This window comes from Alternaria infectoria (genome assembly GCF_024043175.1).
Source record: "Alternaria infectoria strain BMP 0036 chromosome Unknown scaffold_2, whole genome shotgun sequence".
NCBI classification, from domain to species: Eukaryota; Fungi; Ascomycota; class Dothideomycetes; order Pleosporales; family Pleosporaceae; genus Alternaria; species Alternaria infectoria.
In genome coordinates, this window is record NW_026250691.1 from 1,154,229 (window position 1) to 1,176,868 (window position 22,640).

Consider the following 22,640-nt stretch of genomic DNA (forward strand, 5'->3'; position numbering starts at 1 on the left):
GGCCGTCCATCGACCCTTTCCACTACATGTATATTGTCCGCACGTGCTCGTATACCTGATTCGCCCTCGGTTCCTGCCTACTGCCAGCGGCAAACCTGACTGAAGCTTGCCAGCCCCCTCACTCGTCGCCATGAGCGGCGTGCGTGCCCACATCGCCAGTCGGCTGCGCAGCTCCTCGCTCTCCGCAGTACCCCCACCACAGCACAGCTCCAACTACTCGCCCGACCTGGCCAAAATCGCTGCTTCCGTTCTCTACCGGTCGCCGCTGCCGTCGCAAGAGGGAAGGCCCGTCTTCATCCTCAACGCTGCCGCTCTCCCCGACTCGCATGAAGCCGACTACGACTCCCTGCTACCCTATGTCCTTGCGCGCCTGCCCGAGGAAGACGAACTGCTGAAGGGATTCGAATATGAGGTCGTCTTTTTTGCCGGCGATGGCGATGGCTCAGCGACAAACAAGAAGCACCGGCCTGGCTGGGGCTGGTTTCTGCAGGCGTACCATGTCCTGTCCAGGGCCATGCGCAAGAGGCTCCAGCGCCTGTACATTGTGCACGAGAAAGCTTGGGTCCGGATACTGACCGAGATATTCTCTACCATTGTCAGCCCCAAGTTCAGGAGAAAGATCTATCATTGTGCGTATTCACAACCCCGCAGCGCGGAGCAATGCTGACTCCTTCTAGTATCCAACCTCACGCAACTTGCCCGCGAAATCCAAATCGAGAACCTGCTTATCCCTCCTTCGACCTATCTTGCCGACCGTCGCGTGTGCGAACACATCTCCGCTTTCAATGGCAGCGGGAAACGAGCATTCGGCGCCCGCGCCCCTTTTCCCACAGGCAGTAATGGCAAGACACGCTTTCCACGCGTGCTGCGAGAGACGACCAGCTTCGTGCTCATGGAGCAGAACATTACCTCGGAAGGCTTGTTCCGCGTACCACCACACTCAAGGCTGCGCGATGCATTGAAGGAAGCATACGACAGGGGCCAGAAATACATCATCTGGAAGGACAACGAGGTGACACTGCCTGTACCACCCTACCCACACGCCCAACATCAAGACGAGATACTAGCTGAGGTGGCCCCAACCGACGCATACTCGGTCTTCATGGCAGCAGCTCTGATCAAAGCATGGTATGCATCTCTGCGCCAGCCTATCTTCCCAACCGACTCATATCGGGACCTGAAGCGACTCTATGGCGACAGCCAGGAGATTCTTGAACTCGACAAACTGACCGACCTGTTCTCGCCAACTTCGGAGTGGTCCCTGCTACCTGGCATATCCCGCGAGATCCTGTGCAGGCATCTTCTGCCTCTCATGAGTGCCATAGCCGCACGACAAGAAGAAAATAAGATGACTGCCGAAAATCTCGCTGTTTGCTTTGCACCTGGATTACTGTGTGGACCTGATCAGCTTGAAGACGCCAAAATGTCCTCGATAATAAGAAGGATCTTCACCCAGGCAGTCGACATGTGGACCGAGGGGCTTCGAGAAGCATGCGGGCAGAAGGAGGAGGCTTTCTACAATGAGCTCGAGCTACCCAAAGACGAGAACGACTGGGAGGACCCTGCGGATGCGAAGCGTGATTCTGCAGATAGCAAAGGCTCATTGGAAGATCAGATGAGCGGTATAACGCTACTCGATAATGAGAAGATGCCTACCTACCACGAACCACAGGAAACCCAAGGCGAGGCGCTACCGCCTCCTCTGCCTCCACGCTCACGCGCACCGTCGGCCAAATCCTCTGCCGATTCTGTTCAGCGAAAACCTGCACCGCCCCTTTCAGTACCACCTCGCTACTCTACTGTCATATCTGACGCGCCTGAAGACGTCGCCGAGTCACCCATAACTTACGCTGCCACCACTGATGGTTTCGCCCCACCCCGAAATGACGACAACCGTATCGGCCAACCCCCTAATGTACCACCGCGATGGAGTGCACAAACGGATGAGAAGAAGTCTGGTACGAGCAATCCAGTTCCAGTCCTTCCTATGTCAGCATCTACTCGCGCACAAGAAGATGCGCCATTTTCTCACGTTTCTTCTACTACTACTGCTACTCCTCCTACTGTTGCGCCTAGACTCAACATTCCTAAGAGGAAAACCCTGACTGCGATGCAGATTGACAATGTCTCCAAGGCCGTCGTCGCACAGGATGAAGCTCACAAACACCCCATGGGCGGTATGGCGCTTCCAGGTCTTACAGGTAATTACTACAGCAACAACTCTATTGCGAAGAGAGGTCCATCCTCAACATACGCATCGAGCGAGGGCGTGAGTTCGCCTCAGTTGACCTCTCCCCAAAGCGCAGTCTCGGCACCAGCATCAGAACCTGCCTTTCGCCGTCCAAGCATTCCATTCTCCGCAACATCATCAACAACAAGCCGTAGCCCCAGCATCAACTCACTCGCCCGACCCGTATACCCGGTGACGCCTCAAGTTCCCATCATCAATGCACCCACCAAAGCATCCACGCTCCCCATTCCTGCTGCTGCGCCCCGTCTGCGTACCCCGAGTCCAAGCCTCATGCAGCGCATGCCCAGCTTCGAGAACTTCGCCAAAGATCAACCAAAGAAGGATGACGCGGACGCTGAGATGGGGGTTGCAAGAGGACGAACATTGAAGCCAAAGAAAATGAACCTCAAAAAGCAGTCTGTCGAGGACCTGAGGCGCTTGTATGAAGAACGTGCTGGGACTGCTAGTGTGCTTGTCCAGACTGCAAAGCAAAAGGGTGTTTGAGTGCGTTGCTGGTTTTCAGGGTGAGGTGCTGTGTTGAGTCGATGTCGCCGGCGTGCTGCATACTTTGCCGTTAAATGGGCCTGTGTATTTTCCCCCGGCTTTTCCTTCATTTAGATCTATACCCTCTCATATCTCAGCATTTCAACTATATTACCTACACATGTCTCTATGTAGCTGCAATGTGTTTAATACAAACATTCATGTTCTTGTACCTGCCATTACATTCTGTCTAATTGATTCATGCGCGCAGAAAAAAGAAAGAGGCACATGGAATGGACCTTGGATACACGGAACACATGACGTTTGCCTAGTATTGCTAGTTTCTACCTTGCACATCCGTACGAGCTCTCAGTCCACCGACCATGAACGCCTTCATTGAGAAAATACACTCGTCGTTCAGTACCTGTGCGCCTTAGCCCCGCTAAATGATGCCGCTATGCAACGCCACTCGAAATCCATCAAGCCTCGAATGTATGAGCTTCTTCCGATAAAGCTCACCGAGCCAACTGCTGCATCAAATGAAAAATGCTCCCATCCTCGATTTTGAAACCATCCATCTGTCAACTCATCGGTCCTTGGTTTCCGTTCGTGTTCTGCCACCATCCCGGGTCGTACTCTTCTTGCGTATGGTGGTGCCCCTCATGTGTCGTTTGTGGGTAGCTCACATGTTCTGTCGGCTGCGCGTAGCTCCCTCGGTGCGCATACCCAGTGTCTGCCTGGCTATGCGGGTTGCCGTACACACTGCCTCCCATATTGTGATTGAAGCCGTTGATATGGCTCGATCGCCAGTCCTCGCTGATCTTGAAACCATCCCGACCAAGACGATCGCCTACGTCTGTGTTGTGGAGAACACTCTCCAGGCCCATCGGACTTATTTGCTGATAGGTGTGACGTGGCAGAATCGGTCCTGGTACTCCAGGAATAGGGTTCCAAAACATGGATTCTGCCGTATCGGTAGATGGAGATGTCATCGCCGTGGACATGTTGGGTGCGGACGACATGGGCTGCGAGTACTGATATGTCGGTAAAGGCATTCCTGTGTTGTAATTATGATGGGTGGGTGTGTGCCCTACAACAGGTGATGGTTGGTGTTGGCTCGATACCACACTACTCGGCCTCGAATTGGCGGGATGTGTAGCCAATTGCAACCCTGGTTGAGGAGCAAACATCGACAGGCTCTCCCTCCTCTGAGTAATAGGTGGATGGAGACGGCCAGGTCCTATCCGATTGCCGGTAATAGTTGTTGTATTGGGAGGTATCATAAGAGGATCTGTCGGAGGACTGATAGTACCTTGGGGCTTGTTGGGGTCACTTGTCGGTATCAACGAGGAGTTGCCTAATTCTTCAGGAAAGGGCAACTTCCACGTCTTCGCAAGGGTGTATATGACGCGGAAACTCCTCGCCCCGAAATAGTGACATTCGTGAAGATCGTCTAGGCCCTGCATGCCTTCGATGAGGTTTTGGCGAGAAATGCTGTTATCCTTTGAATATAGCAAGTGCACAACACAGACAGTGAGTAATACGTGTGGTATGAGCAGGTGAGCTTGACGAAAGTCGTAGAACTGCCGGTAGATCCGGACAAGTTCAGACACTTTGTTGGCCGCATCTACGCAGATGTCGCGGGGGCGTATATCGGAATGAATAAGATCGACTTTGAGCAGAGGCCGGAAAAGGTGCACGATGATGGTCCAATAAAGCATGCTACGTGTAGTGTCAGTTCGGTTCGCAAAGTAAGCATGGATGTTCAGACATACTGTAGTACCAAGATGTGTGGCTCGGGTTCCTTCTTTCCTTCCAGGCTTATCAAAGCTGGCAGTTTTCTATACCAGGCTTGGTATTTATGATAAAAATCAAGCAATTTACTGCTCGTAAGTCGCTCTTTTGGCGCAAAGAACATGTGGTTGTTGTCATTGACGAGCTCCACGAGCGATGTGAATTCCTGGAGGAACATGCGAATGGTTACGACTCCGCCTCCTGCGATTTGTGAGGGGGCGGGATAAGCCTCAGGAAGGTCAGACGTCTCTTCCAGCATAGGCTTTTCGAGAGTAATGGCAGCTCGAGGGAGCTGAGATATGCGGCCAGTAACGATCGTCCAGATTCTGCGTCGAGTTAGCCCAGTCGGGGTAAAAGTAACCAAGATAACTCACGTATCCACAGTGAAGCAGCCCCAGAATGTGACCTTTCTCACTTCGATCTCACTTGGTGTCAAGCCCAGCGCAGAATTGGCGCCATAGTTCAAGTGCAAACCAAGCTCAACACACATACGAAGACACCTTCCCATGTAAGAAAAGCCTGAACTTTCTCTCCCTGTACTCGGCTCACGCATCGACATAATGCAGAGCGCCTGAACAGTCGTCAGGCTCGGGGTTTCATCTTCGAACAGAAGTCGCCTGGCCTCGGCAAAGAAGTGATCGCCTGCAGTACGGAAGTTGTCAGGATCCGTGCGACCTGCAGGGTCTTCTGTGAGATGACATGCATATGCGCATATAGCATTGACCAGTAGAGAGCAGCAGTACTTGTCGCGTCCCGCTCTGAAGTCCTTGTAAAAGCACTCTCGGCTGAAGAGCACGTAGAAGGGATGACTCCAGGTGAAATAGAGGTCAAGCAGCGTCTCAACAAAAGCCAGGTCATCGGTTACGTTGGTCCATGTTGACCCTTGACGCTCTGGCTTCACGCTGTTGGTACGCAGCCGCCCGCCACCGAAATTCTCATCTTCGGGTACCAGGCCTAGGCTTGCAGAATGTCCAAAGTGTCTGCTCTGGCCGGTGGATGTAACAGATGGCTTCCCAAGCAGCACACTAAGATCTGACTCGAGGCTCTGAACGTCGACGGGCTCGCTCTGCGTCAGCGTCACGTTCTTGCGCCATGTTTCAGCTAGGGAGGTGATGTCGAGGCTGGGGTCTCTTCGAATATGATTGAGAAATTCTTGGACATGCTCCTCAGGTAGACGTCTCAGCGAATTGACAATAAATTCGGCGCTCGAGGTATTCTCAGGGCTGGAGGTGGCGACAAGGGAGGCGTCGCGCTTGATCCCAGTATTGTTTGCGATCGTCGGAGTAGCCTTAGTGCGACGACTCTCGCTCTCAGCATCGTAATGACATTCAGTCTTGTAGACGGCAGTGCAAGTCGCGCACACGGGTGTACCACCGTCACACTGTAGATGAGGTGTCAGCAGGAGGGCACTTGGCGAAGGACCGGGAAAGTTGCCCGGAGAATGGCCCAAACAAGACTTGCGGATAATCCTCGCTGGTGTCGAGCCTTCCGCGGAGGCGAATCTCTAGCATCGGGCCAGATGTAGGAGCTCAATGTGGAATTGGATCATGCAGTGGGAAGATTGAAGCTTACTTTGGACTTGCGTTTCCGGCAGGGCACACAGGCCGACTGGACACAGCGCCGCTTACTGGCTTTTGTGTCCTGCGCCTGTGAGTTATCTTGGTCGTCTCTGTTGTTGGAAGAGGTGGCAGTAGCGGCGCGGGCCATGGTTGATCACGAGGGGAATGAAGAGGCTCCGAGGACGAGTTAGTTATTCCATTCTCTGGGCCGGGTGGGAAAGTAATATGATTAGCCACCAATGTCGAGGGAGAAGAACAGCGGGCTCGGATTAGGTAGCTGTGACGTTGGCGCCCGTCGCGACGTTCAACGTGCCTGCCTTAGTTTGCGTTCGGCAAGATCAAAGCCCATGGATGATTTTCGGTAGGGTGGCAAACGCAGAGGCGGCATCCAAAAGGATCGATGCGCGACCACGACGAAGAGGCTCGATTGGCCTGGTATCGGATCTAGATTGGGAGTTAAACGCCTACTGCAGTAGCCGATGGGCTGTAACAGATGTATAGGTCGCGTCCGACAGGCTGTGCCGCACGTGGGAATTCGAATCGAGGTCCCGGAGACATGGGTCAGCTGACATGTCCGGACGCGAGGGGCCTTTGCGGAGATAGAAGCGAACTTGGGACGACTCCATCGGTGGAGCCTGTTTTCGGGTACTGCAGCATCTGCTTGCGACAGGACAGAGTTTTTTGGAGCACCACCAGCATCAACGACTAGCTTCGGCATGGCGCACCGAGCTGGACGAATTTGCCATGGCTATCTTCACACGGATGATGCAAGGCGGCACACGTGCTTGTGCGCGATCTCGATGTCGGTCAGACAAGGGAGCGACACTGACAAGAGCTGCTTGTAGGCAAGAGGATAGACTGGAGGAAGAGGGGTTCGCGGAGCGTGTCCTATGTCATGTTGGCTCGCGGCTGCAAGCGAAGGGATCTCCAACAGCCAGGGTTCTTGCTTTTGGTGGAGGGGAAGGCCCGATAGCATCCGCTGCCAATGCATCCTCCTGGTCACCTCTTCTTACAGTGTGGCGACTCTGCCGGCACCCACACTGGCTTCCGCGAGGCTGGAAGTCCTTGCCGGTGAACATCGGCCTCTCAATGGGTAAAGACACCAGGTGGCGGTGCCTATTACCACTCTATCGGAACGTCTCGACTAGTCTACAGCTGCAAGCCTTATCCTACGTTTTACCGGTAAGATGCACGTCACGAAGATGGAGATTTGGTTCTACTCTTTTGCCCATTCGGCTCGCATGTGAACTATTCGTCTCGCCGACGGTTCTGTCAGCTCGGCCGAGGGTGGTAGACAAGTTTGTATGATCATGGGTAGCATCTGAACTGGTTCTCGCTGCTGAACTTGCTGTATTCCGACTCGGAATGACTTTGAGCCTTTGAGCCTTTGAGCCCATCTGTGGACCCTGATCCTGTAGAGTCGTGGCACTTTTATCTATACATCAAGTCTAATAACTTTCATCCATCTCGGCGCAAAAACATCGTACACGTGCAGCTGGCGCCTTCACTCCCGTTATACCCGACTTACATCATCCGGCCTATCAAGCGCCATTGACGGGTTGAACACCCTTTAGCGGTGGAAGCAAGCTCCTCGCGCCTTGTCTCGCCTGCTGGGCTAGTACAGCATCCATGATGACCAATGCAGCCATCATCTCGACAATGGGCACTGCACGAGGCACTACACAAGGATCGTGCCTGCCCTTGGCCTCCAACACTCCTTCTTCCTGGTCGTATGTGACTGTAGACTGCGCCTGTCCAATTGTCGCTGCCGGCTTAAAAGCTACGTTGAAGTAGATGGGCGCGCCGTTGGTGATACCACCCTGGATACCGCCCGAGTTGTTGGTCTTGGTGGTGAGCTTGGGTTTTGAGCGGTACTTGCTTGCATCGGGGTTTTCGCCTGCCGGGACAGCAGGAGCTTTGACGAACGCGTCATTGTGAATTGAGCCCGGTAGTTGTGCGCCTCCGAAGCCGGATCCGATTTCAAACCCCTTGGTTGCGGGAATCGACAGCATAGCGTGTCCCAGCTTGGCCTCCAGCTTGTCAAAGCATGGCTCTCCCAAGCCTGTCGGGCAACCTCTTATTACGCAAGTCACGGTGCCACCTATGCTGTCTTGTGCGTCGCGGTACTTGGCGATCAAGTCTTCCATGCGTTTGGTGACATCGTCGCTCGGACACCTGACGGGCAGGTACTCGTCTACCTTGTTGCGTGTAATCGAGTCGATTAGCTTGAGGTACTCTGGGTTCGTGGATGCGGTGGGGTGTTCGGGTGTGGGAGGGAAGAGGAACTCGTTTCCGATGGAGTTGGTGAATGCGATGATCTCGATACCGTAGGCTTCGCGCAGGTACTTCTCCGCTATCGCACCGGCTGCTACTCGTCCTGGGCACCATTAGCATTTGTACGGTGGTTGTGCCGGAATCCGCTCACCAATGGTCTCTCGTGCGCTACTTCGTCCACCACCTGAGCTAGCCTTCACACCGTACTTCTCCAGGTATGTCCAGTCGGCGTGGCTCGGTCTTGGGTACATGTCCATCGTCTTGTTGCCGTAGTCTTGCTTGCGCTGGTTCTCGTTCATGACCCTGACGCCAATCGGGGTGCCCAGTGTGATGCCGAACTCTGTGCCAGACTGGATCTCTACGCGGTCTTTCTCGTCGCGGGGGGTTGTGATGGCGGACTGGCCCGGTCGGCGGCGCGTCATCTGGGGTTGGATGTCATCCTCAGTAAGGGCCATGCCCGGCGGGCAACCGTCGATAATGGCGCCGACGGAAAGACAATGGGATTCGCCATAGCTATCGCAGGTCAGTAGACGTCGAGCAGCTATACGGCGCGTATGCATACGTGGTGACCCTGAAGTGCGTGCCAAAGGTAGACATTGTGGTTGTGGTGTTGGCGAGATTGTGGGGATTCGGCTCCCTTGTGAACGGCGACTAGTCAATGAGATGCGTACTCGGTGTATCCAAACGTCTGTGTATGTGTCCAAAGAGCGCCGATTTAATTATTGTGTCGTTGCAGGTCCAGACGCGTGCGCTAGAATAATCAACGTCAGAGTCACTCTAGGAGTTTTATTTATTTAGCGGGGCGCGGAGTACAGCCGTCTGGGAACCCGAGATCGGCCACCGATGGTAAGGCTGGTATGAACCAAACGACGGTACCCTCCCATCGGAGCGTCAACGCAATGTCGCACATTCTTCAAAGTTCACATTGCGGTGCGAGGAAAGTCATTCGTTCAGCGATTGATGGGGTTGCCAATGTGCAGACACCGAAATATCCCCACAGGCAATGCGAACGAGCATGGCTAGATCCCACTCCGCATGTGTACTTGAGGCATCTCAACTGCGTGATCAGCCTCAGAAGAAACATGGAACAAATGGCAAGTAAGTGGGCTGTCTTCGCTCTCGGGATGGTGACTGGAGTATGTTGCCATGAGGATGTGCTTGCAGGGTCAACGTTGTCGCCCAGACAGACGACCCCACACCACATGACATGCGCTGTTCTTGCGCTGTACAAAGCGTCCGGTCAAGGAAAGACTGGCGACCACATGTGCGTGGGCGAGTGGGCCGAACAACTCGAGACGATGCCACGCGCGCGGGCGACTGCGCCTGGAAACGGGTTCCATGGTTGAGGGCGCAGATGGCAGGAGTGGCAGGAGCGGCAGTCGCATCATCTGAGTATCAAGTAAGATGAAGGGGCGCCTAGCCTACAGTATAGTCGACGCCGACGAACATGGAGAACAGAGTTTGGTCGTGTCTGAGGGATGGACGGAGAGTGGGTGGACTGGCAGGCACGAAGATCATCCGGGATTACTAGCGCGGACCCTGCCGTGACTTCTCAAGAAGTTTTGCTTGCAGCCAGCAACACGACGCCCTAAACACCCCTCTTTCCTCCATTACATCCCCCACCAAACCGCCCAACATGACTGAGTACGTCAAGGTCGAGAAGATCATCCCCAAGTTCCCGCCGCCGGCGTTCAGCGACATCGCCAAGGCCTCCAACGACGTATGTTTTGGCTCCCCGCGACGAGCTTCCCCATGGCGCCATTGCTAACGGAGCCGCCCTCCAGCTCATCAACAAGGACTTCTACCACACTGCCGCAGGTCCGCGACTCCAATTGATCCGCCTGCCCTCCCACTGACGCGCCCGCAGCTGCCCTTGAGGTCAAGCTCAAGGCCCCCAACGGTGTCAACTTCACCGCCAAGGGAACCTCTGCCCACGATGGCCCCGTCACTTCCTCGGTAAGCCCGCCATTGTACGCGGAAAACCGCCATGGCTAACGCGTCCACCAGCTCGAGGGCAAGAAGTCGCTTTCCAACGGTACGACAAACGATTCCTTTCTCCCCCGCTCCACGAGCCTCTCTGTACCCCTTCATACGTCTTCCAACTTTCAATCTTATATATTCCACGTGAAGCAGCCTCCCGGCAAGGGGGGCTTTTCCGTGGCGGGCTACGGAATCAACCTACTGACAACGGACGACGCAGGCATCAGCATCACCCAGTCATGGAACACTGCCAACATGCTGGCCACCAAGGTCGAGCTCAACGACACCTTTGCCAGCGGCTTGAAGACTGAGATTCTCTCCAACTTCAACCCCGCTGCCGGCAACAAGGGCCAGAAGGTCAACCTTCACTTCAAGCAGCCTGCCTTCCACGGCCGCGCTTTCGTCGACTACTCGGCTGCTGGCGCCATTGGCACCACCGCTGATGCTGTCGTTAGCCACGAGGGCATGGTCGTTGGTGGTGAAGTCGGTTACGATGTGCAGAAGGCTGCCATCACCAAGTACTCCGCCGCTGTCGGATACACCACCCCTCTCTACAACGCTGCCGTGACTGCCACCAACTCCCTGAGCGTTTTCACCGCCTCGTACTACCAGCGCGTCAACCCCGCTGTCGAGGCCGGTGCCCGCGCTGTCTGGGACTCAAAGTCCGGCAACAACGTCGGTCTTGAGCTCGCTGCCAAGTACAAGCTTGACCCTGCGTCTTTCGCTAAGGTATGACGGTCCCTGACATGCACGAGGGCGTCTGTACTAATCCCATCCAGGCCAAGATCAACAACCTCGGCATTGCTTCCCTCGCCTACAACACCAAGGTCAACAGCGGTCTGACCTTCGGTATTGGTGGCTCTTTCGATACCCAGAAGCTGAACGAGGCCGGCCACAAGCTCGGCACCAGCTTCACCTTCGAGGGTTAAGCACCTCGAAAAGAGACATATTTGTGGAAAAGAGATGAAGGAGCTGGCTTTTAGATTCTTTTGGTTCTCGCGAAGCAGTATCATATCAATCTAGTGCTGATGAGCGAACGGAGCATACCCCTTGGGTATGTGCGACAGTTCGTCTCAATACAATTTACTGTAACTCTGGACCCCGATCTATATGCTCGTAGTGATGATGTGTACTTACTGAATTTGTACCCTAGTAAAGACATGGAGCGTGCTGGCATTAGTTCATTCAAGGAAGAGGAAGGCAAGTGAACGCTGATCGATCGGGTATGGTATGTTTTTTACTTCTTGTTGTTTCCGGTATATGCAGTGCCCAGTCAGGGTCATGAAACCGTTGCTTCATGAGCGCGGAACACATAGCTTCGTTCTACTTATTGTCACATGTTACTATGAAATTGCAGACGCTTCATTGACGTGTAATTGGAGCTTAGTAGTCGTCACCGCGACTAAGAATCTCCTTGCAGTTGGGGCGAAGCACGAATGTCTGTCTTGCGTTAGCACACATCTTTATAGTGTCGACGGATCAGTGGCTACTTACGTGTTCACTCTGTGCTGTATAACTGCCCTTGATATCGCAAAGCGGGGGGTAGGCCTCGACAATACCCGCGCTAACCAGGTTGTTCAAGCCCAAGAGGTATTTGTCGTGGCCCATGCGATCGAGATACCGCCTGCAGAAAGGCAGAGTACCGAAGTTCTTGGTAATGGAGTTGAGGAGTGTCTTTGCTGACGAGACGCGGAGAGCGACTTTGGGTGCGTCCGCCTTTTTGGCGTAGTGAGATGTCTCCATCTGTGGTAATTGTTAGATCACGAGCAGGCTCAAGTACGCGAATGACTTACATCATCCCGAACGTATCCCTTTCCTGTGCTGCCGAATGTTTCGATAGCAAATGTCTCTCCTTCTTCCATCTTTGTTTGATCGCCGCCTTTGACGATCGGTACAGTCTTGCCGCCGTGGATGGTGTAGTGTCCGATGGAGTGTCCGTTCAGATTCCTTATGCACTTGACGGGCAGCATCTGTCCCTTGATTTCCACCTCGTAGCTCTCCATGACTTCCTGAATAGCAGCGCCAATATCGCTCATGCGGACGTCGATACCGGCCTCCTTGATACCGGCGTTTGTCGCAGCCTTGCACGCGTTTATGAGATTGTCGTATACGGGGTCGAAGGTCAGGGTGAACGCGCTGTCCACAATACGTCCGTTGATGTGTACGCCGAAATCGACCTTCATGACATCTTCGTAGTTGATGACCATTTTGTTGCCCGCATTGGGGGTGTAATGCGCTGCACAGTGGTTTATGCTCAGACCAGTCGGGAACCCCATGCCCGCTATTTGCGCGTCACCATCTTCCAAACCCTGGTGTCCTGTCAAGGCGCGAACCGAGTCCTCGATACCCTCTGCAATCTCGGTAAGCGACATGCCCGGCTTGATCCAGTTCTGAGCCCATTGTCGAACTTGGCGGTGGATCTCTGAGCCTTTGCGGTATTCGGTGAGGAAGTCATTGTTCATGCGGTCGAGGTGGCGCTTCTCTTCATTGGTGGTCCGGTAGGCGTTCTCGTTGACGTATTCTTGAATTTCGCCCTCGGGGTACGAATCGTTGGGGAACAGCTCATCGATGCGAACTCGTGGCGGTGACGTCTGCACCTTGGGCCCTCCTGCGCCGGCTGCTGCGCCAGCCTTCTTCTTCTTTCTGGGCTTCCTCTTCTTCTTCTTTTTCGCAGCGCCTTCGCCGGCTTCTGGTGCTCCATCCTCGGCCTCGTTGTCATCGTCTGAGTCTTCGTGATCCGCATCGCCTGTGGGCTTTTCGCCGTTCTCCGTTGTACCATTTGCTGGTTTGCCGTTGGTGTCGTCCACTGTACGCTGTTAGGCGATGTAACGCGAGAGGTAGCGCTTCCATACACTTCATGTTGGCGACTTCGTCCGCTACCTTGGCCGCCATGTTGGCCGTGTCGAGAATGTAGTGGTGCTTGTCTCTTAGACAATCTCGAAATTTACGAGCGTCTCGAAACGCCCCGCTAACTGACGCCGGTGGAGCGTCGCCCACTGACTGGGTTCTGCAGCTAGGCCATGCTTGTCTTAGCCTCGGGAGCTTGGCGATGACGTCCTCCATGCGCGCCGAACATTCACCCAGACTCATGTTTCTGCATGGGCACCCTCACCTTCGGATACTGGTAATGGGCAATGCCACCCCGCCCATCTAGCCTACTGCGAACAATCGCTCAAACGTCGACTTCTCGTCTGTCGCGCATATCCTCGCCATACATCTGTCACTCATGTCTCCGTCGCACGGGTCCTGCTCTTCCGCGACGCATACAAGTCTCGCATTTCCATGCTACGGCCCCACGATACGCGGACGCCCTAGTCAATCATTACGAGACGCTACACCTCACTTCGACGGCGACTGCTTCTGAGATCAAGCGCCAGTTCTATACGCTCTCGAAGAAAAACCACCCGGACCATAACCGCAACGACCCCGAAGCCTCCACACGTTTTGTCGCAATAAGCGAAGCATACCACGTTCTCTCTGTACCAGAGAAGCGTGCGCAATACGATGCGCAACTAGAGCACTCGCAAAGACAGTCGCGCTGGGCAACGAGCGGGAGTGAATATCCGCAAGGGAGTTACAGTTCCGCTGCATATGGCTCAAGGCCGGCCAGCGGGCTGAACAAGAAGCGAAGTACCTTCCGAGGGCCACCGCCCTCGTTCTATAAGGCCGGCGGCTATGGACGTCACGGCGCGAAGCGAGCCGAATACGCATATTCCAACGCACGGGAAGGTGGGGAGGCATCCAATCATGCTGGTCAAGAATCCTACGGCGAATGGGGTGGATTTGGCCCTGGTCAGCAGAAACAAGGGAATCAAGTTCCACACTTTGACAACGTCAGGCACAAGGAAACGCAGGACAACGTGAACGAGCATATTTGGGCTAGGCGGAAAAAGCTGCGTAGGAACATCAAGGTAGAGGAAGAGTGGGAAAAGGGCAACATGATTGTCAACTTTCTCGCGGTTTCTGCTGTTATCGCCATGATCGGGATTACGGCCAAGTTTTTCGAGAGCCGGCACGAGTCGCATCCACGTAAAACTAAAGAGAGCGCTTGAGCTAGTGGTGTAATCGCTATCTATCCCGGCGAAGAAATCAGTATGAAGAATAATCATATTCGCAGAGAATTTCGAGGCCAACGTGAACGCTACATTCATTGATCTACCGTTTGTACTGTAATGTAGGCTGTGAAAGAGACACGTCTAGTTCCGACATTGTATGAGGTGCCGCCGCTTGATCTACTAGCGACCTGCACATCTCCTCATATTCTTCCCGATTGCGTTCCGATTCGCTTGGGCATTCCCATCCGTCTTCAAATCTATTGCAATTCTCGAGGCGATTTAGGGCAGGCCTCAGAAGGTTCCATAACAAGTATGGCACCGCACGCGTCATCATGCAAGCTGGCTCCTGCTTCGCGCCATGAATATACATAGTCCAATCCATGCTCGCTTCTGGTGAATGCTTACGGAATACGCAACCGCTCTCGAGCTCGGTCGGTAGTCGCAGTAGCCCCTGATGATGTAGTCGACTGAAGTAGGTCCATATCGGCTGGAGGAAGAACATGTGTACCCACCAGCGTGGTACAATAATGCGCGTATCATAATCGCTGCGACCAGATGTTGCATCCAACTGGTAGTAATACGTAGTAATCTTGCCCGGATAGTCGATAGTCCAGATGTTGCCGCCGAAGGTATAACGCTCCCAAGCATTCCCTAGTTCGGGATCGGTGTCAGCCAACTGATAAAGAGGGTCGCCATGGGTAGTCGTGGGTCTACAAATATGTTAGTGGCAACTCGCAATGAACATGTTCAAAGATCGACTTACGAGGATGAATTCTCGATGCTGCTGCGATGATACCAGACGACATGGGCAAGTTCGTGGCAAAGAGCGATAGCGATTCTCAGGAAGATCGCCTCTTGATCGTATAGAGACCCATGATTGATAACGTGACGGAGTGCGTAGAGGTGATGAGTATGGAGCTGGATCCGTGGACAGTATACAATCTCGGAAACACTCGCGCCTTCGCCGAAATATGTCATGGCATCGAATTGGAACCCGTCCTCGTCAAGTTCATCAAACTCGAGCCTTAGATATCTCGGCAGGGTGATGTCAAGCGTTTCAGTCGTCATCAGGTGAGCTGTTTGAGTTGCCTCATATACCGATGGAGCAAGATAATACCTTCGCTTCTCCTTAAGATACTTGAGTTCCCCATGAAGGACATGGTTGTGGAAACACAGGGAGGATGCTTGCCTAGTAAGCTGCGTAGCAATTTTCAGAGCAGGTGATAGCTGCAGGTAGGTCTCGCAGCTTAAGTTCACCCACTGCGCTTGCTGGAATAACGGATGTATGTCTTCGCAAGTAGCATTTGTGGGCGTTATGCTGTTGAGAAATGCCAGTGCCGGCCGATGGCGAGCAATATCAAGACTTGTAGAAACATCGGGAAGTGACCGGAGGTATCCATAAGGGTCCGGAGTGGGTCGAGTTTCATCGGGCAAATCCAAAGCGCGCATGCAGCAGTGCGACATGGTTGAATAAATATGAATGGTATCCTTCTCGACAACGGATGTCTTGGACAGATAATATAAGAAGGGACAAATCGGGAATTTGGCTATCAGAAGGGGCTACCAGGGTTCGCGACACTCTACCCATGGACCTGCACTGAACGTCGTGACTTGCAGCCAACCATCTATTCAGATGCTAGTCCACCACAATCTTGTCCTTCCATCAACTAGTCTTCTTCGTTATGCGATAACTGCATGCGTCAGCTGTGGCTCATCACATAGTTTCTACACTTACAGGAACAGCTTTTCCCTCGAGTACACCTCCTTATCAGGATCATCGTCCACCTCCTGCACGTGGAACATCTTTCGCGCCGTCTTCATGAACGTCAGATCTGCCCGTCTCCTCCTCTTGAAGCAGAAATAGCACACAGTCTTGTCGCCGATCAAGTCTTGTAGGGTCTTTTGCAGCAACGGAAAAGCAGGCTCGAAATATACACAATCCGCTGCCAGGATGATGTCCGGGTGTGCTGGTAGCTGTGATGGCGTCGGCTCTCCCCAGTCGTATATTGAAGCGCTGACACGAGACTGCAGAGCGTTCAGCGTGATGTTGCGCTTCATGAGTTCGAACATCGGCTCTTGATCCGTGATATGTAATGTGGTGTCGACTTTGCATCCTATCGCGACCGCCAACCCGACGAGCCCGCCTCCAGCACCAAGCTCGACTATCTCTTTACCTGCGACATCCTCTCGATGTTTCCGCAGCATGTATTTGCTCAGTACCATACCGGCCGGCCATAGTTGACCGCCGCAGCCGTTCTTCAGGTCCTCATGTAGTTTGAGTGGGGGTGACAGTAGGCCGTCAAAATCTATCTCGGAAGCGCCCGCAGGTTTGATAGGCGCAGGGGGAACGAGGTCCTGACTGACACCGAAAAAATCGTTCTCTTCGCTATCCGACATTTTTGGCGCGCTGATCAGGAACCGTGGTCACAGTTCGTGAACATTGGATGTGCCTCTGCGTAGGCTCAAAACGGCATTAGCGTTACCGAATGTGGGAAAGCGCCGCCCCCGGTCTGCGATCGAGGCCTTTGTGACACTTCATCGACATCTGGTGCCGGCACTCCATCGAATTGTTAAATTACCATGTTCGCGTATGAAGCGCCGCAAAAGCATATCACAAAGTCACGAGCAGCAGAAAGTAGTGCTAAACATGGCTTCGGCTAATGCACCTTTCACCCGGCCTTCCTGTTAACGACCATGGGGAGCCTTCCTTATCTTATCGTCGCGCAGCGATCGACACGATCTCCTAGTTAAGCCAATGGCGTCTGCACATACTGCCTATCAAGCGCCTCAATGCTGGGCACTTGGGAAGGGAAAGAAAGCGGACTCCGGGAACAGGATACGCTCAGCCGAGGTGGCTTGCTTGTACCTGCTGCAGCTTCAACCCTTGCCCACGTCTTCCCCGCTGTATAGCCTCGTACTCACTACCTGCATCTCTATATACACTGTTATAGCAGGATTATTGACCTTGACACCGAACTTCTACTAAGAACCTCCACCATGGGCTTGCCTACCGAGGTCCTACAGGCCTGGGAAGCTTGCGACCGGACTGATACACTCTTCGTGCTTGTCTGTTCGGTCTTCTGTATGTATACCTTTCACAACTATTCACTACATTGACTAACCTTGTCGAGGCTGGGGTATCATTCCAGCTGTAGGCATAGCGTATTCAGGTTACACTACACGCTCCAATTCTCTAGCAGCAGTTATGCCAGCTATCCTAGCAGTGATCGTCTGCTCGATACAATGGTTCCTCATTGGATACACCTTGACATACGGAGAAGGAGGAGCTATTTTTGGAGATTTCAAGTACGCCTTTCACAGGAATGTGCTAGCAGAGCCTGTTGGTACCATTCCAGCAGTGCTATTCAGCTTCTTTCAATTAGTATTCCAGGCCACAGTTTGTGCCATTGCGGTTGGCGGCGCGTGTGAGAGAGGGAGAATACTGCCGTTGATACCATTCATATTTGTGAGTCCTACCTGTAGAACGACGGCATACCTGTGAGCTTCACTGACAAATGGTAGCTTTGGTCTACATTCATATACAATCCGTTAGCTCATATGGTCTGGGGTGGAGGTTTCCTTATGGACCTAGGCGTTCTAGATTTCGCAGGTGGTACGCCCGTACACATCAATTCCGGAGCAACAGCAACGGCGATTTCCGTATACCTTTCGTACCCTTTGTTCCGCTCGCGCAAGTCCTCGACCCGTACACCAGCGCATCTGGTCATCCACCGGCCGGTCAATTCTCTTTGCCAACTTCTCGCGATGATCAGCATCTGGGGCTCATGGCTCGCCTTTGACGCGGGCACCACTCTGGCGTTCAACTTCAAGTCAGTGATGGCCTTGTGTGTCACGAACCTCTGTGCTGCCAGTGGAGCGCTCACGTGGATGCTCTACACGTATGTCGAAATTGGGCGCTGGAGTCTAGACTCATGTTTCATGGGCGCCATCTCTGGACTCATTATGATCACACCTTCGGCAGGTTTCATTGATCTACCAACAGCCTTCTTTTTCGGGGTGCTCGGTGCACTATTCTGTCGTCAAGCGCTTCGCATAAAGTTTAGCGACTTCGCTCGACGCTGGAGATGGGTTGATCACGGCGACACCTTTGCGACACACTGCCTTGGTGGAATTTTAGCAACGATTTCGACTGGTTGCTTTGCTCGGAAAGAAGTCGCAGGATACGATGGAGTCACAGAAATTGTTGGTGGAGTATTCTTCGATGGGAACGTACGCCAGCTCGGTATTCAGGTTGTGGAGGCTCTCGTCGGATTCTCATGGTCTTTCATCGGAAGCTATGTTATGTACGCGCTCATTGATTGTGTACCGGGCTTCGAAGTGTTGGCTGAAGACAAGTAAGTCGCATTGACGATTGGAAAGATGGCGCTTACACATGTTCAGGGACATCATTGCAGGCCTGGATGCAAGCCAGATGGACGAAGAAACGTTATGGACTGAAACACAGAAGTATTATCCCTATGCCGAGCGCGAAGGCGAGCTGCATCTCGAATGATAGACGGGAAGTCCACAGTCTACAAAGATGTGAACCAGATGTACAGTGGTGCACAGAACAGTCACGGCAAGATGCATCGGTAATAACATTTCAACCACATCAATACTACTATTGCAAAAACAACCAGAAATCACCCGCAAGTCTATTGACGTAGCGCAGGGTCATTGTGTTGACGTTCGTAAGTCGCTCCAAATCCATGTAGCAAACCCGCCCTTCCGTCATACCATACGTCCCCAAGCTTCAAGTACACACGATAAGCACCAATTCGAAACGCTTAGCTGTTTACTCGCGTCTTCGTCCCGCACCCAAGTCTCTTAGCATACTTACGCAAGCACCCACAGACTTTACCAAGCGTCGTTCCTGGAACATGCCGTGGATCCAAACCATCACCTGCGTAATCGCGAAACCTCCCATTGGCCATAGTAATCTCACAATATGGATAAGAAATACTCCGGATGCGCGCGTGCATTCAAAGTGTGCTGAAGCTGGGGTGGAAGCGTTTGCCAAGACATGTCTACGCGTCTTCTTCGGAGGAAGCTAGCGGTTCTTGACCCGCACATACGTAAGGCACGTCAACAGTAGCGCAACCAATCCAGAAGCATGTCAATGAGCTTTGTGGACTAGACTGCAAGTTCTAGGGCCCATCGCCTCTCAAAATCGTTTAGCCTCGCGCTTGGGTACCCACTCTAGACATTACAGCCCTTCCCAGTATAACACAGACAGCCACGTAAGCCTCCAATCAGGAACCACGCAATGGAAATGGACTGGATTTAGCATAGAGAACTGTTTCAGCGGGAACACTGACGTTGACGCTCGGCGTGGAGATGCCGATTGTGTAGATTCAGAGGTTGGGAGAGGTATCGAAAGAACAGACAGGTCATACACAGTTGCCCGACAGTGATAAAATCTGAGAGAGCAAAGATATATGTAGTAGATGCTCATATAGTTAAGGAGAATGTTTCTCAACATTACCACCAACCATACAGTACGTAGTCCAACAACAAGGCCAACCGACACAGATGAAGCTTTCAGCGGCGGGCCTAAGCGTGCATGGGAACCCGCCTGCTTCTAGACAAGCTTCGAATTCATGGTTTCGCCAAGACTGAGGACACTACGAAACAATACAATGTCTTGCGTATGCTTGTGACGACTCGTACAGGTAGAAGAGAAACATGCAGGACAGTGGGCCTAAGGCGTAGAGCAAGGGTAGGGGGACGAGTACCATGCCTCTGTTTCGTTTCCCCTGTCGACATCGCGATCCAGACTTGACATCGAGGCATCCAAACGATAGATATAAAGCTCCTGGTCGAGAGCAGTGCAAGCCTTCACCACCATCACTTCTCTTCGCACCCTCGACCCAACAAGTATCTTCCCATCATGAAGCTCACAGCTCTTCTCAGCGCCGCCCTCCTTGCGCAGAGCTCTCTCGCTCACCCAGGCCAGAGCGCCGCAGAGCATGCCCAGGAAGCTGCTGAGCGAAGAGCCTACCTCGCGAACAACAAGCGGTCTCTTGCCCACTGTGCTGATACACTGAAGGCGCGTGGTAACGATATCGCTATGCACGTCCGCCGCAGTGCCATGGTAGAGAAACTTCGAGCCAAGCGGGCTATCGCTCAAGGTACACTCCCTCTCAGAGTACGCTGATGGCTGGATACTGATATGTCGCACAGATAAACCGTACCTCCGGATCCGCGACCTCGATACTGTGCTCGCCACTGATCACAAGTCAAACATGACTGGCATTACCGCCGATACTGATCCCGCCACCCTCTTTGCAGGAAACAACTCTTGCGTCCTTACACCCGAGGTGACCCAAGGCCCTTACTGGGTCGAGGGCGAACTCGTGCGTGAGGATGTTACCGAAGACCAAGAGGGCATCCCCATGACACTGGATATCCAGATCATCGACGTGAACACGTGCGAGCCTGTTCCTCAGGCTTTCCTCGAGATGTGGCACTGCAACGCTACCGGCGTATACTCTGGTGTTGTAGCGCAGGGCAACGGAGTTGGCGAGGACGACGAGTCCAACTTGCAGAACACGGCGTTGCGTGGCATCCAGCAGAGTGATGAGAATGGCGTCGTTTCGTTCCAAACTGTCTTTCCAGGGCACTACACTGGACGTGCTGTAAGTGCTTACAGGTTTCTATCACCCTTGTTCTGAGTAAACAGGAACTAACTCGAGACAATGTTGTAGACGCACATTCACGTCATGTCTAGACTCAACGCGACTGTAAACGCCAACTCGACCCTCTCAGGCGGCCACATCACACACGTGGGCCAGATGTTCTTCGACCAAGATCTCATCACTCTCGCGGATACAGTGGAACCGTACGCCAGCAATGAACAGGAAGTCACTTCAAATGCCGACGATTCCATTCTTGCGGAGGAAGCTGCGGATGTTGATCCATTTGTGGAGTATGTCATGCTCGGCAACGACATCTCAGAGGGTCTTTTTGGTTGGCTGGCATTTGGCATGGACTCTGCCAGCGCTTACAACATCACCCCAGCGGCGTACTGGACTGACGAAGGTGGCGTCGAGAACGAGAACTCTGGTGGTATGGGTGGTGGCCCGGGTGGTGCTCCTCCCTCCGGCGCTATGCCTTCTGGCACTGCCATGCCTACCGGTGCCATTCCATCGGGAAGTACTAGATAGACCAGAGTAGTTCGAGGAAAGATTGAAGCGTGGAGACACGGTGCTTGCAGGACTAAGTAGGGGGGTTAGCAGTGGTATTTCGAAGGGTGCTAGAGTTTTGAACTGGGGGAAACCAACTTCATCCACTCGTTTGAGGAAGATTCTTTACCTTTATATTGTGTACCACTAGACAAAATCGTCTCACCCCCATTGTGCCCTGAACTCCGGTTTTCCTCGTGTCGATGCTCCGCAGGATGATTGACCGGAAGCTCAGCGGTGAACATTGACAGAAGCGCATGCGCCCCATATGCCTGCATTCCCAATCGCATCATATGAACTTGGACATCTCACTCTTCGAGTGCCTTCAATCCGTCGACCAACGCGCCAAAGCTCTTGACCCTAACATGCTTCTTCGGATCCTCACCACTCCCTGCATCTTTAGCATCATGTACCATGCTCTTCTCTAGCTCGGAATCCAACTGCCTTTGGACCTGTTCGCGATCCAACACCTTTCTGGCCTCGTCGAAGCCTCCGATATCCCTCACGCTCTTGAACCCCATCTCCCTTAGCCTTCCCAGCGCAATACCCGAGCGTCTTCCACTCCGACAATACAGCGTAATTCGATCGTCTTTTCCCACATTTATGCCTTTCGCTGCGTAGATTTCGGGTAGTTGATCGATGACCTGGTATTCAATGTTTACGGTGGGTGCGATGTCGGTGGTAAGGTAGCCGGTCGAGAACTCGGCTGGGGAGCGGACGTCGATCAAAAGGTCTTGGGTGGTCATCGTGGTCATCGGCGTGCGCAGTATGGCGTGGATTGGTATAGACGTGGGGAGAAGAGAGGATATCGGGGCAGTTATGCGACGCGATGGCGGATGGAATGAGGGTGGAGGGGTCGCTGCAATCGCTAGCTTTAACCCCACATGGAAATCCCACCCTGAAGCAGCTGCCATCATGATCTGCCACGATGTATTCTAGCTCTATCACACGACAATCATACACACTGCCTTTTATATTAGATGTCTTTTAATTTTCTTCTTGTATAAGGTGCTGTCACAATGCGAATAGATGGTAGTTGGTTTGAGAATTTCTTTGATTCAGAGAGCTGCAGTCCGGTAGA

At 53.2% G+C, this 22,640-nt stretch overlaps 10 protein-coding genes across 10 annotated transcripts; 5 read left to right on the forward strand and 5 right to left on the reverse strand.

Annotated features, from left to right (window-relative positions):
- Positions 1-130: 130 nt before the first annotated feature.
- Positions 131-2,734, forward strand: J4E92_001827 (uncharacterized protein; the record flags this gene model as incomplete). Its single annotated transcript, XM_051493236.1, has 2 exons — positions 131-629; positions 678-2,734. 2 exons carry the CDS (start codon positions 131-133, stop codon positions 2,732-2,734), a joined length of 2,556 nt encoding a protein of 851 aa, XP_051356467.1.
- A 560-nt stretch (positions 2,735-3,294) lies between these two features.
- On the reverse strand, positions 3,295-6,214 carry J4E92_001828 (uncharacterized protein; the record flags this gene model as incomplete). The annotated part of the gene is made up of 4 exons (XM_051493237.1): positions 3,295-4,435; positions 4,489-4,833; positions 4,882-5,888; positions 6,080-6,214. 4 exons carry the CDS (start codon positions 6,212-6,214, stop codon positions 3,295-3,297), a joined length of 2,628 nt encoding a protein of 875 aa, XP_051356468.1.
- Positions 6,215-7,607: 1,393 nt separating this feature from the next.
- On the reverse strand, positions 7,608-8,937 carry ARO2 (bifunctional chorismate synthase/riboflavin reductase [NAD(P)H] aro2; the record flags this gene model as incomplete). Its single annotated transcript, XM_051493238.1, has 3 exons — positions 7,608-8,443; positions 8,492-8,853; positions 8,903-8,937. 3 exons carry the CDS (start codon positions 8,935-8,937, stop codon positions 7,608-7,610), a joined length of 1,233 nt encoding a protein of 410 aa, XP_051356469.1.
- Positions 8,938-9,976: 1,039 nt separating this feature from the next.
- Positions 9,977-11,249, forward strand: J4E92_001830 (uncharacterized protein; the record flags this gene model as incomplete). Its single annotated transcript, XM_051493239.1, has 6 exons — positions 9,977-10,060; positions 10,125-10,158; positions 10,208-10,296; positions 10,348-10,375; positions 10,541-11,049; positions 11,100-11,249. 6 exons carry the CDS (start codon positions 9,977-9,979, stop codon positions 11,247-11,249), a joined length of 894 nt encoding a protein of 297 aa, XP_051356470.1.
- Positions 11,250-11,703: 454 nt separating this feature from the next.
- J4E92_001831 (uncharacterized protein) lies at positions 11,704-13,212 on the reverse strand (the record flags this gene model as incomplete). The annotated part of the gene is made up of 4 exons (XM_051493240.1): positions 11,704-11,760; positions 11,815-12,063; positions 12,114-13,126; positions 13,173-13,212. 4 exons carry the CDS (start codon positions 13,210-13,212, stop codon positions 11,704-11,706), a joined length of 1,359 nt encoding a protein of 452 aa, XP_051356471.1.
- Positions 13,213-13,454: 242 nt separating this feature from the next.
- J4E92_001832 (uncharacterized protein) lies at positions 13,455-14,372 on the forward strand (the record flags this gene model as incomplete). Its single annotated transcript, XM_051493241.1, has 1 exon — positions 13,455-14,372. One exon carries the CDS (start codon positions 13,455-13,457, stop codon positions 14,370-14,372), a length of 918 nt encoding a protein of 305 aa, XP_051356472.1.
- Positions 14,373-16,038: 1,666 nt separating this feature from the next.
- J4E92_001833 (uncharacterized protein) lies at positions 16,039-16,772 on the reverse strand (the record flags this gene model as incomplete). Its single annotated transcript, XM_051493242.1, has 2 exons — positions 16,039-16,066; positions 16,111-16,772. 2 exons carry the CDS (start codon positions 16,770-16,772, stop codon positions 16,039-16,041), a joined length of 690 nt encoding a protein of 229 aa, XP_051356473.1.
- Positions 16,773-17,372: 600 nt separating this feature from the next.
- J4E92_001834 (uncharacterized protein) lies at positions 17,373-18,888 on the forward strand (the record flags this gene model as incomplete). The annotated part of the gene is made up of 4 exons (XM_051493243.1): positions 17,373-17,457; positions 17,507-17,841; positions 17,898-18,730; positions 18,777-18,888. The coding sequence occupies 4 exons, from the start codon at positions 17,373-17,375 to the stop codon at positions 18,886-18,888; spliced, it is 1,365 nt and encodes a 454-aa protein (XP_051356474.1).
- A 1,377-nt stretch (positions 18,889-20,265) lies between these two features.
- On the forward strand, positions 20,266-21,541 carry J4E92_001835 (uncharacterized protein; the record flags this gene model as incomplete). The annotated part of the gene is made up of 3 exons (XM_051493244.1): positions 20,266-20,506; positions 20,559-21,013; positions 21,083-21,541. 3 exons carry the CDS (start codon positions 20,266-20,268, stop codon positions 21,539-21,541), a joined length of 1,155 nt encoding a protein of 384 aa, XP_051356475.1.
- A 326-nt stretch (positions 21,542-21,867) lies between these two features.
- On the reverse strand, positions 21,868-22,314 carry J4E92_001836 (uncharacterized protein; the record flags this gene model as incomplete). The annotated part of the gene is made up of 1 exon (XM_051493245.1): positions 21,868-22,314. The coding sequence occupies one exon, from the start codon at positions 22,312-22,314 to the stop codon at positions 21,868-21,870; it is 447 nt and encodes a 148-aa protein (XP_051356476.1).
- Positions 22,315-22,640: the final 326 nt, after the last annotated feature.